The following is a 15013-nucleotide window of genomic DNA, read 5'->3' as shown; positions in this document are numbered from 1 at the left end:
AATGTAGCCATAAAATGTAAACTGCCTAGGGCTATAGGATCACTCCATCTAAGGCTAAATTCACACTATTTTGGCGATAAAATGGAGCACAATAAAGAAGAAAAATGTTAAAAAATAGTTTGAGATGCAGCAAATTTTCCACTGCAGCTCAAACTCCCAGCAGAAAACTCGCTGTAAACCCCCACCTGTGCGAATGTGCCCTAAAAACACTACACTACACAAAATAAAGGGTAAAACACTACATATACACATACCACTACAGTTACCCCCTTTACCCATCTCCAAATAAAAATAAAAATTGTCTTGTACGACACTGTTTTCATAACGAAGCCTCCAGCTCTTGCAAAACAACTCCCAGTATTGCCGGACAGCCATTGACTGTCCAAGCATGCTGGGAGTTTTGCAACAGCTGGAGGCACCCTGTTTGGGAAATCAGAGGCAAGTCTCATTCATGCATCCGTGTTCGCCCCTATGCAAATCCCTTATTTAGGCCTCAAATGCGCATGGCGCTCTCTCACTTCGGAGCCCTGTCGTATTTCAAGGCAACAGTTTAGGGCCACATATGGGGTATCTCCGTACTCGGGAGAAATTGCCTAACACATTTTGTTTGTGTTTTTTCTCCTTTTACCCCTTATGGGGTCTACTCCAGCATGTTATTGTAATTTTTTTTTATTTTTTACACTGACATGCTGGTGTTGCCCCATACTTTTCATTTTCACAAGAGGTTAAAGGGGGAAAAAAGGCCCTAAAGTGTACAGAAATACCCCATATGTGGACATAAATTTGCAAACTCCTAGCGAGAAACTCACCGTAACCTGCCAGTGCGAATGTACCCTAAAAAATAATACCCACATGTGACACCATTTTGGAAACTACACCCTCACGGAACGTAACAAGGGGTATAGTGAGCCTTAACACCCCACAGGTGTTTGAAGAATTTTCATTAAAGTTGGATGGGAAAATGAGGAGAAAAAAAATTTCACAAAAATGCTGGTGTTACCCTAAATTTTTCATTTTCACAAGGGAAAAATAGGAAAAAAGCCTCCCAAAATTTGTAACGCCATTTCTTTTGAGTAAGAAAATACCCCATATGTAAGTGCTCTGCGGGTGCACTACAATACTCAGAAGAGAAGGAGCGCCATTGGGATTTTGAAGAGAAAATGTGTCCGGAATTGAAGGCCACATGTTTACAAAGCCCCCATAGTGCCAGAACAATGCACCCCCCCACCCCACATGTGACCCCATTTTGGAAACTACACCCCTCACATAATGTAAGAAGGGATGCAGTGAGCATTTACCCCCCCCCCCCCCCCCCACAGGTGTATGAGGTGTTAATTTGCACAGCCCACTGTTCCAAAGATCTGTCAAACGCCAGTGGGGTGTAAATTATCACTGCACCCCTTATTAAATTCTGTGCAGGGTGTAGTTTCCAAAATGGAGTCACATGTGGGGGGGGGGGGTCCACTGTTCTGGCACCACGGGGGGCTTTGTAAACGCACATGGCCCCCGACTTACTTTCCAAACAAATTCTCTTTCCAAACGCTCAATGGCGCTCCTTCTCTTCTGAGCATTGTAGCTCGCCAGCAGAGCACTTGACGTCCACACATGGGGTTACAAATTTTTAAAATTCATTTACACATCCAACTTTAACAAAAAACCATTTCAGCTAAATTTGCTTTCCAAAAGCCAAATGTAACTCCTTCTCTTCTGAGCATTGTAGTTCACCCCAGAGCATTTTACGTCCTAACATGGGGTATTTCCATACTCAGAAGAGATGGGGTTCAAAATTTTGGGGGGGCATTTTCTCCCATTACCCTCTGTAAAAATGGTAAATTTGGGGAAAAAATGCACTTTAGTAAATTTTTTTTTTCATTTATACATCCGAATTTAACGAAAAGTCGTCAAACACCTGTGGGGTGTTAAGGCTCACTGGACCCCTTGTTACGTGCCTTGAGGGGTGTGGTTTCCAAAATGGTATGCCGTATGGGGTTTCTGATGTTCTGGCACCAAAGGGGCTTCCTAAATGCAACATGCCCCCCCAAAAACCATTTCAGAAAAATTCACTCTACAAAATCCCATTGTTGCTCCTTCCCTTCTGAGCCCTCTACTGTGCCCGCCGAACACTTTACATACACATATGAGGTATTCCCTTACTCGGGAGAAATATTGGGTTACAAATTTGGGGGGGACTTTTTCTCCTATTACTCATTGTAAAAATTAAAAAGCTGGGTCTACAAGAACATGCGAGTGTAAAAAAATGAAGATTTTGAATTTTTTCCTTCACTTTGCTGCTATTCCTGTGAAACACCTAAAGGGTTAACAAACTAACTGAATGTCATTTTGGATACTTTGGGGGGGGGGGGTGCAGTTTTTATAATGGGGTAATTTGTGGGGTATTTCTAATATGAATCCCCTTCAGATCCACTGCAAAACTGAACTGGTCCCTGAAAAATTCCGATTTTGAAAATTTTGTGAAAAATTGGAAAATTGCTGCTTAACTTTGAAGCCCTCTGATGTCTTCCAAAAGTAAAAACATGTCAACTTTATGATGAAAATATAAAGTACACATATTGTAAATGTGAATCAATATATCATTTATTTGGAATGTCTGTTTTCCTTACAAGCAGAGAGCTTCAAAAAGTTAGAAAAAATACTAAATTTGCAATTTTTTTCATCAAATTTTTCACCAAGAAATGATGCAATTATCGACAAAAATTTACCACTAACATGAAGTAGAATATGTCAGAAAAAACAGTCTCGGAATGAGAATGAAAGGTAAAAGCATCCCAGAGTTATTAATGCTTATGTGCAAAAAAATGGCCAGGTCCTTAAGGTGAAAATGGGCTGGGTCCTTAAGGGGTTAAAGGCTCATCTGTTTTCCATAGATTTCAATGTTTACTGTATCCGTTTTTTCTTCGTTTTTTTTGACGGAAGAAAAAATACCGCATGTGCCGTTTTTTTTCTGCCGTCAAAAAAAACGAAATGAGTGCAGACGGGTACGAACGGATGTAAGCGGATTTGTAAAAAAAAAAATCTAAGTCCGTTAAAACAACGGGACTTGAGCGGAGACAAAAATACTGCAAGCAGTGATTTTTTTTTTCTCCTCTCAATATAATAGACACCTGAAGGAAAATTGACAGACCCTATTTGAAGTCAGTGGGACCTAGCGGTTTCTGTTGTATTCTGACCCATTCAGGGTTCGTTCAGCACAAAAATAAAAATAAAGTGGAACGGACCCCGGACAGAGCCAAACTTATGCTTTATTGATCGGTATCTGAGGTCCTTTCTGGGGCGGTTCAGACACTGGCCCTCATTTACTATACAGAAACCGACTTTATTTTAATTTTATTTTTTTGCATGATGATTGCGACATGGCGCTGACAAATTGCGACTTTATGCGACCAAACTTTCCGAGTCGGCTTGGTTAAAACCCGAAAAAGGGGCGTTTCCCGACAAATTTGTTCGTTTACAACTGATTTACAAAAGAATCAGACAACATTTGTCGGGTTTCGGGTCTTTGATTTACCGACAGCTCTAAGCAGTTGCAAAAGCTTCAGGAAATTAAGATATATGTTAAATTTTTCTCTCAAATGTGATTTTAAATCTAATTATCATTAATGTGATTAAGTAATGAACAAAATGATTTCCACCCAATTCATTAGTAATGTTTTTTAGGTTTTTGTTAAAAATGTCTTTTAAATGCTTATTGCCCGAATAAGTTTTCAGATAATCTTCCTGCATAAATTAAAACGAAATTTGTGAATTCGCTCATTTCATATTTAATGTGGTTTTTTATTTCAAAAAATAAACTTTAATAAGCTTTCAGTCTATTTTCATTACAAAATTAACCTAAGGTTTCAAACACTGATGCTTAGGGTTACAATGCAAGACCATAATAAATATATATATATTTAGTTGTTTTTTTAACGAAAAAATCTTCTGTAAGCTGTTGCCTAATTACCTGGCCAACATTATCGGCAGGAATGTTCGCTTCCAAATTCACCTGTATCTCATCTCTTAGGTCCTCAGAAATATGAGTTTCTAAATTATGTGAATTTGCTATGTTATGATGCCATTATTATGAGATGAATAGGGGTAAAGAGATGTGACAAGCCAACCCGCGTGCGACATTATGCAACACACATGTGCGACAGTTTAGTAAATCACTGGTTAACCAACTGCAGAAAGCTGAAATACAACCCGACATTCTTAGTAGATGAGGGCCACTGATTGAGCTTCATTTTGATCTTAATCTTTTTAAAGAATTCCTGCAGCTCTTTCTACAAATTGAATTTTCTAAAACTCTATAAATCCATTAGGGAGAATCTAGAAAGGTGGGCTGTGCCTCATTTATCTTGGTTAGGTTGGTCACACACAGTATAGATGGTATCCTAGGTCTCCTATATTTCTTTCATATTCCCCCATAAACCTCTCTGCCTGGCACTCTCTACAGTCGGACATCTTTAAATTCATGTGGTGGAGCAGTAGACCTCACATTTCTCGTACTATTATGTATTATCACAAAAGTTGGTGGGCTATCTGTTCCAAACGTTTTTAAATATTCCAAGCTGGCCCCCTACTGTCTAATCCTCTATTGTCCCCTGGGTTGGATTGTGCAGATTTTAGTTTGTTCAGAATAAACTTTTCCTCTTACATGACTTCTTAATCAGGAAAAAGCTTATCTTCCTTTTCCACTCCAAAATTTGGCTACACCCTCTGAACATTTCCATATGACCCGGGTTATTTCGTTCCTACATAGCTTCTTGTAGGCTGTTCTGAAAAGATGGGTCTTCAGGTTGCTTTTGAAGGTCTTGATGGTGGGTGAGAAATGACATGAGGGGCAGTATCATAAGGGGAGATCAGAGATGTATGGAGGGGGCAGTTGTGAACAGTCCTGTATGTTATGTGGCGTTTTGACCATTTTATTCACAATTTTTTTCATAAATGCCCCCAATGTGTGCAGTAAAAACTCAGTGTTTCCCCATCAAAACCCTCAACATAGTGGATTTTGACTTCCTTATTAAATTCATCAGGAAAAATCTGCAGCATTTCTAATACCAAAATTGACATACTGGCCTTACCCTTAAATGGCTTTTCTTGGACTAACTTACAGTTCGTGTTTTTTTTTTTTTTTTTTTTTTTTTTAATTAAATTTGTTTTGTTAAATAATATTAAAAAAAAACTGCAGACATCCTGTGCACATTGAATATGCAGGGTATATCTGCATTTCCTGTGCTGATGCTTAGGAGCAGTCCCAGGACTAGAGGTGACCGCAGTGCGCCTCCATGGCCAGCAGTCACAGAATTCTTCATTGTATAGCTGGTCCTAAATGCAGACACTTTTATGTCCAGCGATTAGCTGAAGTGGTCACGGGAAGATTTAGCAAAACTTGTGCAGAGGAAAAGATGACCAATTGCCCATAGCAACCAATCAGATTGCTTCTTTCCTTTTTTGAAACTTCCTCTGAAAAATAAAAGAAGCAATCTTAACTTTTCCTCTACAAAGATGTTAATAAATGTCCCCCTATGATATAGTAATACCCTTTATCTCCAGATTTTGAAACCGTACAGATTATGTAATTCTGGCCTTGCAGCTCTCTGGATTCTTTGTTGGTTAATGTTAATTTTCCTCTAACTACACTACTAAAAAAATAAAGGGAACACTTAAACAACACAATGTAACTCCAAGTCAATCACACTTCTGTGAAATAACACTGTCCACTAAGGAAGCAACACTGATTGACAATCAATTTCACATGCTGTTGTGCAAATGGAGCAGACAACAGGTGGAAATTATAGGCAATTAGCAAGACACCCTCAATAAAGAAGTGGTTCTTCAGGTGGTGACCACAGACCACGTCTCAGTTCCTATGCTTCCTGGCTGATGTTTTGGTCCCTTTTGAATGCTGACGGTGCTTTCACTCTAGTGATAGCATGATACGGAGTCTACAACCCACACAAGTGGCTCAGGTAGTGCAGCTCATCTAGGATGGCACATCAATGTGAGCTGTGGCAAGAAGGTTTGCTGTGTCTGTCAGCGTAGCGTCCAGAGCATGGAGACAGGCCAGTACATCAGGAGACGTGGAGGAGGCCGTAGGAGGGCAACAACCCAGCAGCAGGACCGCTACCTCCACCTTTGTTCAAGGAATAGCAGGAGGAGCACTGCCAGAGCCCTGCAATATGACCTCCAGCAGGCCACAAATGTGCATGTGTCCACTCAAATGGTCAGAAACACACTCAATGAGGGTGGTATGAGGGCCCGACATCCACAGGTGGGGGTTGTGCTTACAGCCCAACACCGTGCAAGACGTTTGGCATTTGCCAGAGAACACCAAGATTGGTAAATTCTCCACTGGCTAGGTTAGGCGGTGAGTCAGTAATGGTGTGGGGTGGCATTTCTTTGGTGGGGACGAACAGCAATCCATGGGCTTGCCAGAGGTAGCCTGACTGCCATTAGGTACCGAGTTGAGCTCCTTAGACCCCTTGTGAGACTATATGCTGGTTCAGTTGGCCCTGGGTTCCTCCTAAAGCAAGACAATGCTAGACCTCATGTGGCTGGAGTGTGTCAGGAGTTCCTGCAAGAGGAAGGCATTGATGCTATGGACTGGCCCGCTCGTTCCCCAGACTTGAATCCGATTGGGCACATCTGGGACATCATGTCTCACTCCATCCACCAACGCCATGTTGCACCACAGACTGTCCAGGAGTTGGCGGATGCTTTAGTCCAGGTCTGGGAGGACATCCCTCAGGAGACCATCTTCCACCTCATCAAGAGCATGCCCAGGCATTGTAGGGAGGTCATACGGGCACCTGGAGGCCACACAGTACTGAGCCTCATTTTGACTTGTTTTAAGGACATTATATAAAAGTTGGATCAGCCTGTAGTGTGGTTTTCCACTTTGATTTTGAGTGTGACTCCATATCCAGACCTCCATGGGTTGATAAATTTGATTTCCATTGAAAATTTTTGTGTGATTTTGTTGTCCGCACATTCAACTATGTAAAGACGAAAGTATTTCATATGATAAGTTAATTCACTCAGATCGGGGATGTGTTATATTAGTGTTCACTTTATTTTTCTGAGCAGTGTAAAAATTTATTGGTTATGGCAGTGTGCACTTTATAGTTTGTATACTCTTAAAAACACTGGATATGTTCGTGAGTTGACAGTCTACGGGAGCGGATGGAAAACAGATGACTATCCATCATCTGCTTTTTATTCCTTTTTTTTTTTTTTTTGGCCAGGAGACAGGAAAAGGAAGTGAGAGGTGAGTGGAGGGTGTGGGGTTGCTTGGAGACATTGAGTGAAGTGTGAATCGAAGAGACAAGCAATACAGAATCGTGAGAGAGGAGATCATGAAGATGAGCAGAGGCCGTAGCGAAGACGATCACTGGGTAATTCACGTTCTCTACAGTTTATTTACCAGCCATACACAGTGAAATATATATTTTTTTACTACTATTTGTACTTTTCAGGATGGCAGCGTAGACCACAGCTGGGACTGCACCCGGGTAATTTCCTTTTAAATGTTGTACCAGTTTTGTTTTGTTTGTGTATTTTTTTAATTTTTTTTTTATGAATAAGATATAGAAATGTTAACCCATTTCTATAATGTTTAGGTCCGCAACAAGGAGCGTAGGAAGGGGGGTGACAAGATTGCGATCAATGTTCGTCACCTGATTAAACTGGTGAAACAGAACCCCGCTCTTTGGGATCAGACGGACCCTGGACACTCTGACCATGCTGTCACCCGTCGCATGTGGGAATCCATCTTCCAAACTTTGATACCCGAGTGAGATGAGTTCTCTTGAAAAGAGAGAGGGCTGTATGGTATGTGTGAATCTGTTAAAGGAAAACGGTCACCAGGTTATAGTGCGGGTGAACAGGAGAACGATGAGGGGTCTCGGATTGCTATACCTACCTGCAGTCCTGACCCCGATCCCCCGAAGCTTTGAGGCGGGCCCGCCAGTTACATTTAAATATTCATAAGTGCTGGTCACGTGAGCACTTGTGGGCCTAAGAAACTCAAGTCCAACATTTTGTGGGGCAATTCCAGTTCCCAATATTTGTCAACATACTGAATTTTTTGCATTGTGAGAAATATCTTTACACTTTTTTAGCATTTTATATAAATAAAAAACACAGGATGTTTGGTATCTCATGGCCAAATCTTTGGCCATCTTTAGTTTTCATTGTAACTTGCAAATCTTTGTCATTAACAGAGAAACAAATACAGACAAGGTGGCGGTCAGTCAGGGACCGTTTCATGCGGGAGCTGGCGGAGGAGAGAAAGCTCCCCAGTGGTGCTATGATCCCTAAAAAGAAAATTTACACCTATATGGAATGCCTTGCATTTTTGAGAAAGGCTGCAGAGCAAGGGCAGTAGGTGTTTCTTTTTCACTTTCCCTTCAAGACTCAAAAATGTATTTTAATGTAAGTACTGTATCCCTTCAGGTCTTCCGCCATTGTAAGGGAGTCTGACTCTGAGTCACCGCCATATGAACCAGAGGCTGAAGAGTCTGCCACCACTGCTGCTGAAGAAAGTGACGTACTTCACCCAGGCCCATCCTGTACATCCCACCCACTGGAGAAGCTCCACCATCAGATAGTTCAAGCGTCTAGAAGTGGAGGCAAAGCAGCCAGGAAGAGCAGAAGGGAAGGGCCTCACTGCAAATAATTTCCTCATGATGCTGTCAAACATGCATGAACAACAGGTCTCTTACCACGAAGAACAGAAGGACCAGATGTGGCAGATAGAGCAGAGGCAGCAATGGGATAGTGAGGATGGCGATCTACTGTTCCTCAAGAGCCTTCTCCCCTCTCTCAGACAAATGTCACCTTGGTGGAAGGCAGAATGTAAGGTGACCTTGATGTCGGTGGTGGCCAGATTTACAGCATCCACTTCTACCACTGAATCCTTTTATAACCCTGCAGTAATCTCCCATAGTCCTGCCCACACTTCCTCAATCAGGTATGCCCTGTTCGGATCCCCCTCCAAATAATTTCTAGATTTGACTGATACCAGCAATTAACAATTGTGTTGTTGTGTACTGTATATATAAAATTGTCAGGGATTTTTTTTTTATTTTTTTTTTTTTGGGGGGGGGGGGGGGGAATCCTAAAATAAGCACTGTCTGACATACATTATAGTAAATTTACACTGCAGCAGCCAACATTTAAATGGGTATTAGTTGTTTGGCTAGCTGTCTGGAGCTGCAAAGAGGTGGTTGGAAAAGCCAGAAACAGCCAAAGCAGGGAAGTTAAAGGAATATTCCGGCCATAGACATCAGGCTTTCTGTGCCAGGCTGCTGCTCTATTCTGGCATGACACCACATGTACAGTCCCGGAAACTCAGAGGTTTCAGAGACTAGAGCAGCAGCCCAGCTCAGAATGACGTATTCTGCACAGAGATTGCATGGGGTCCCAAAGACGGGACCCCGCCACCCCCCCCCTAGCGATCAGACATCTTATCCCCTATCCTTTGGACAGAATACCCCTTTAAGCAATTTGCATAACTCCTATTGACTTTACTGTCCAGAAGTTTTGTAAACTGCGTTGCTCACAGAGCTATGCCATTTGTGTAACTCCCATTATAGTCAATATTTTATATAGGCAAATTATATAAATTCCTCCGCTTCATCTGCTTCTGGCTTCTTTGATACCTTCCACAGCCAAAGACAGGCAGGCGCTGGCCAGAAAACTGAAACAGCAATGTTGGACAGTCCTTTTTGTTAAAAAAAAAAAAATAATAATAATAATAATTAATTGTGCTGACTAAATGATAACATATAGTTATTTAAAAAAAAAAAGTAAATTTTACCTTTAAAAAAAAATCATAAAAATTGCCACCACTAGAGGTCTTCCTTCACATCGACGGCTCAGTTTTTTTACAGCACTTTGGGTACCTGCCGTAAGGCAAGCTGGTACCCTGTATAAGAGGTCTGTGCTGTCCAGGCTCACTCTTCAGACTGCTCTTCAGTGTGTGATTGCCCCTGATTGCTGAGGCACACACACCTCCCTCATCTATATTCACTGCTTCCCTAACCATGTGACTTGCTTCTCCTGGCAGCTCAAGGCAGAAGCTAAAGGAGCATGAAGGCACAGTTCTCAGCACAATATCAAAGCATAATTGTATAATAGTGCATGCAGCCTTGTATGTGTGATATTGATTTTACAACAGTGGTTCTAAGTATATTATGTGTGATCCTACTAGCTCTCAGCTGTGTTTGTAAAACACTGTTAGAAGAGCTGCTCTGCTATTCAGGAGTCTGAGAAAGATGGGTAGAAGAGATACAAAATGTATACATAAAAACTACTGTACTGTTATCACTAAACCTTTGTACTAATTTAGGAAGATCAATTTTTACACATTTTACCCTGTTATAAACTCACCATAGCTTCTTAAGTATACTGCACTGTAAACTCCAGTACTCCTCCTCTCTGTTTAACATGTATGACATGAAAACTGAGAACAAGGGGTTATAAAGCAGCCAGCATTGATTGTATGACTGCCCAGGCTCACTCCGCAATGACTCAGAGCAGAGTGAGTGAGGAAGGGGAGTCATGTGAGAGCAAGAGACGGATGCGCCCCCTCCAAAGCACAGGATGAAAACCAAGTAAGCAACAGATAGAAGGAATTTGTGAGAGAAATATAGGTGCTAGACACACAATTATATATACATGATTAGGATTAGGTACTAAGTAACATAACTTTCTTTTGTGTGATATGACAGCTACACTTTAACCTTTTTTGTATATGAGATTTTAAAGCTGGCCATGCATATTAGATCAGTGTAACCTGAACATAACGATGTTGGCAGGATCAGTTGACCATCCTATGTGTGTGGGGGGCCTCCTGACTCTCCCCAGACAACAGATGTCATGTGAAATCAGGATCAACTTGCACTCTCAGCTGAGCTTGCTTGTGTACAGGGAACAGGAGAAATAGCTGTTTGTCAAACACTCATTTTGGAAATTGCTTTTAATATGTATGGCAAGCTTAGGCTGCTTTCACACTGTGTAATTTCTCTGTTACAAACGGACGTAAATTTTTTTTTATTTTTTTTTTTTCAACTTTGCGAGCCATTAACGTCCGTTATTGTAACGGAGTATAACAGGAGTTATAACGGGCAAAGAGGGTCCCATTTACTTAAATGGGATTCCTCTAACGTCCGTTATAACTCCTGTTATTGCGGCTGAAGATAGCTGGAGACAAAGACGATGCAAGCACAAATTTTTCTCCCGCTATCTTCATGACGGCAGTCACACTACCGCGACTAAACGGTAGTGTGAAAAGAGCCTTAGAGGAGTTATGCAGGCTGTAAAAATTGCTTTAACTTCGGAATAGGTCATCCGTATTAGATTGGTGGAGTTCCGATTCCCAACACCCCTGACAATCAGCTGTTTGTTGCCCCATTGTTCCTGCAAGTGCTGCAGCCTGTTCAGTGTTTCCCAGTGCTTTTATATATACTATTAGTATATGGTGATGGTGAAAGATACTGCACTTTTGTCCTATTTAAGGGAACAGAACAACACTGCCAGTACCTTGTACCACCACTACTGATGTGTAACAAATGCATGTACAAGCGCTGGTGAACACTGAAGAGGCTACAGAGCTCACCCAAGCATTATGGCCCTTTATAATAACTGATCACCAGAAGTGGCAGGAATTGAACCTCTAATAATGATAACCTATCATGAGGACGGGTTACCAATTGTTAAAATCCAGATACCCCTTTGAGCTGTACCTCCAAAGTTCAACTTCTACTTCATCTTTAAGGGGTACTCCGCTGCTCAGCATTTGAAACAAACTGTTCCGAATGCTGGAGCCGGGAGCTTGTGACGTCTTAGCCCCGCCCCCTCATGACGTCACGTCCCACCCCCTCAATGCAAGTCTATTGGAGGGGGTGTTACGGCTATTGGAACAGTTTCTTTCAAATGCTGAGCTGCGGAGTATCCCTTTAAATTCCAGTGTGGATAGACTCATTCCATGCTGGGCAGTAAAGATGGCGAGGAAACCATACTGTACCAGTTAGTTGTGTGAGCGAGCTCTCTTTTAATAATTAGGACTCATGCACACGGTGGAACCTGCTGGGTGCCGGACAGTTGCCTCATCAATCGGTCAGCCCAGCATGGTCTCAGTCTCTCCGCACCCGATATAAAGATCAGGCAGGACCTGAACTTTGGAGGTACACCTTAAAATCAGAAGTGACAACCGCTATGGCTGCTCTGTTATCACCTCTATAGAAAAGGCTGAATGGAACAGTTATCACATTTTTGGTGGTCACAGCTAAATAGTAAAACACTGAATTCTTATTGTTATATTTTCGGAAGAACGTTCCATGAATGTGTGTTCAGATTTTCTTCTGCTGACTTGTAAAAATCTCACGCCTTAAAAGTACAGGACCATTCCTGATCTTAGGTACATCCTCCCTTACGTGTAGCGGAAAATAGGTTAACATCATGAGGCCCATCCAGAGCTGTATAATTGAATTATTAAGCTTTGTAATTTTCTTTAGAGTTATTATAATGCATTCTTGTTGGTGAATGTAAAATGTATTCTCTGTGCACCATAGAACAGTTGTAGTATGCTTGCAAACTAATGCTTTGATGGAATTTGATAGGATTATGGGTTTTTCTTACTGGTCCAGGTGAGCAGCACATTTGATGGACGGGTTTTACCCTCAGAAAGAATGTTTCTGTTCATTAGCAGCAAACAGAGAGCTTGAAAATAATGGAGAATTGATGCACATATGTTTTCATTATCCAACGATATGCTTTATATACTGAGGTTATGTTGTATGAACACTCCATGAAGTGATGCATAATATATTGTTGATGCATAATCTGAAGTGTAATAGTATAAAGCTAATTCCACAGTTCTGTGTTTTTCTTTCAGCTCCCCACCAGAAAAGGAAGCAAAAAAGTTCCCAAAGATCTACACAAAAACGGGCGACAAAGGTTTCCTTTTATTTCAGACCTGTCTGTTGGTGACTAGATTTGTTCTAGTGCTGAGAATGAGTGTAATATATTGTATATTTCAATAGGCTTCTCAAGTACATACACAGGAGAGCGGAGACCGAAAGATAACCTTGTGTTTGAAGCATTGGGAACTACAGATGAGCTGACCTCTGCCATAGGGTAAGTTGTGATTCTATGTGGCCAACCTGGAAAATAACGGTGAAATTATGGTAAATCCAGAACCTGAGCAGCTGGTATTAGAGCTTTTTCTATGAATCTATTGATTTCAGATTGATTGACTGTTGGAAGTTAGAGACTTAAAGGGGTACTCCGGTGAAAACCTTTTTTCTTTGAAATCAACAGGTGGCAGAAAGTTAAACATATTTGTAAATTACTTCTATTAAAAAATCTTAATCCTTCCTGTACTTATTAGCTGCTGAATACTACAGAGGAAATTATTTTCTTTTTGGAATTCTCTCTGATGACAACACGAGCACAGTGCTCTCTGCTGACGTCATTATAATAACGCTGTATTTATTGTTGTCCTTAGTGGGATTTGAACCCAAGGCCCCAGCACTGCAAGGCAGCAGTGCTAACCACTAAGCCACCATGCTGCCCTTAGCATACATCTGCTATGCATGGTTGCTAATATGGACAGAGATGTCAGCAGAGAGCACTGTGCTCGTGATGTCATCAGTGTTCCAAAAAGAAAGGAATTTACTCTGTAGCATTCAGCAGCTAATAAGTACTAGAAGGATTAAGATTTTTTAATAGAAGTAATTTACAAATATGTTTAACTTTCTGGCACCAGTTGATTTAAAAGAAAAAAGGTTTTCACTGCTTTACCCCTTTAACTAACTCACCACTTTGTTCCTGACATAATTCCACATTTATGGTTTATATATTTTGTAGATTGTAGTTTATTGTATCATGAAAAATACATTTGTACTGCCATGTTTAGTTCAAAGTAATTACCTATTATTACTAGTTAAAAGAAACATGACAGTCTCCAGTACCAGACATATGTGGAGCATTGTTCTGATTCTGTTGTTGTATTTTCGATGTGATGCTGCAAACAGGGCTCAAACCAACTTTGAATGAGTCTCATGCTATATGCGAAGTACTGCTATCTAGTCGGGAAGTAGTCACAGAAGCTCCTAGTCATGACTACACCATGACTAGTTAGCAGTAATTCACATATGGCTTGTTTTGGGCGCTGTTTGCGGCATTACATAGAAGATAGCGTTTAAGGGGTACTCCACTGCCCCAGCGATGGGAACATTTTGTTCAGAACGCTGGGTGCGGCCTGCTGGGGGTCGTGATGTCACGCCACACCCCCTCAATGCAAGTCTATGGGAGAGGACTTGGCAGTCGCCATGCCCCCACCCATAGACTTGCATTGAGGGTGTGTGGTGTGATGTCACAAGGGGCATGGCCATGATGTCACGACTCCCGCAGGCCGCACCCAGCGTTCTGAACAAAATGTTCCCAACGCTGGGGCAGTGGAGTACCCCTTTTAAGGTTGGCTTCACACACAGCGTTTTATGAGCAAAAGCCAGAAGTGGATTTAACAGAAATGAGAAATATAAATCCTTCCTTTATAGTTCACATTACTAATAAAATATTTACATAGGATTATAAAAACATCCTACTTTGTAACTGCCAACTGCCCTTTATTCTTTCAAACTTAAAAGGGTACTCCGGTGGAAAACAAATGTTTTCAAATCAACTGGTGCCAGAAAGTTAAACAGATTTGTAAATTGCTTCTATTTCAAAATCTGAAGCCTTCCAGTACTTATCAGCTGCTGTATACTTCAGAGAAATTTGTGAAGTTCTTTCCAGTCTGACCACAGTGCTCTCTGCTGACACCTCTGTCCGTGTCAGGAACTGTCCACATTAGAAGCAAATCCCCATAGCAAACCTCTCCTGCTCTGGACAGTCCCTTATACTGACAGGGATGTCAGCAGAGAGCACTGTGGTCAGACTGGAAAGAACTTCACAAATTTCTCTGAAGTATATCTGTAGTATACAGCAGCTGATAAGTAGTAGAGGG

At 41.4% G+C, this 15013-nt stretch overlaps 1 protein-coding gene across 3 annotated transcripts in view; it reads left to right on the top strand.

Annotated features, from left to right (window-relative positions):
* The window catches only part of MMAB (metabolism of cobalamin associated B), a 28650-nt gene that overhangs the window by 1008 nt on the left and 12629 nt on the right, over positions 1-15013 (top strand). Inside the window, exons 2-4 of one of the 3 annotated variants that reach the window (XM_056528855.1) lie at positions 8455-8971; positions 12899-12960; positions 13047-13140. In XM_056528855.1, coding sequence (XP_056384830.1) covers positions 8685-8971; positions 12899-12960; positions 13047-13140 — 443 coding nt within the window. In that variant the 5' untranslated portion in view covers positions 8455-8684. Of the gene's footprint in view, positions 1-8454; positions 8972-10549; positions 10617-12898; positions 12961-13046; positions 13141-15013 lie in introns of those variants that run through there. The other 2 variants (XM_056528857.1, XM_056528856.1) reach the window with 2 other exon arrangements.

This window comes from Hyla sarda, chromosome 1 (assembly GCF_029499605.1).
Source record: "Hyla sarda isolate aHylSar1 chromosome 1, aHylSar1.hap1, whole genome shotgun sequence".
NCBI lineage: Eukaryota > Metazoa > Chordata > Amphibia > Anura > Hylidae > Hyla > Hyla sarda.
This window is presented reverse-complemented; position numbering and strand designations above follow the sequence as displayed.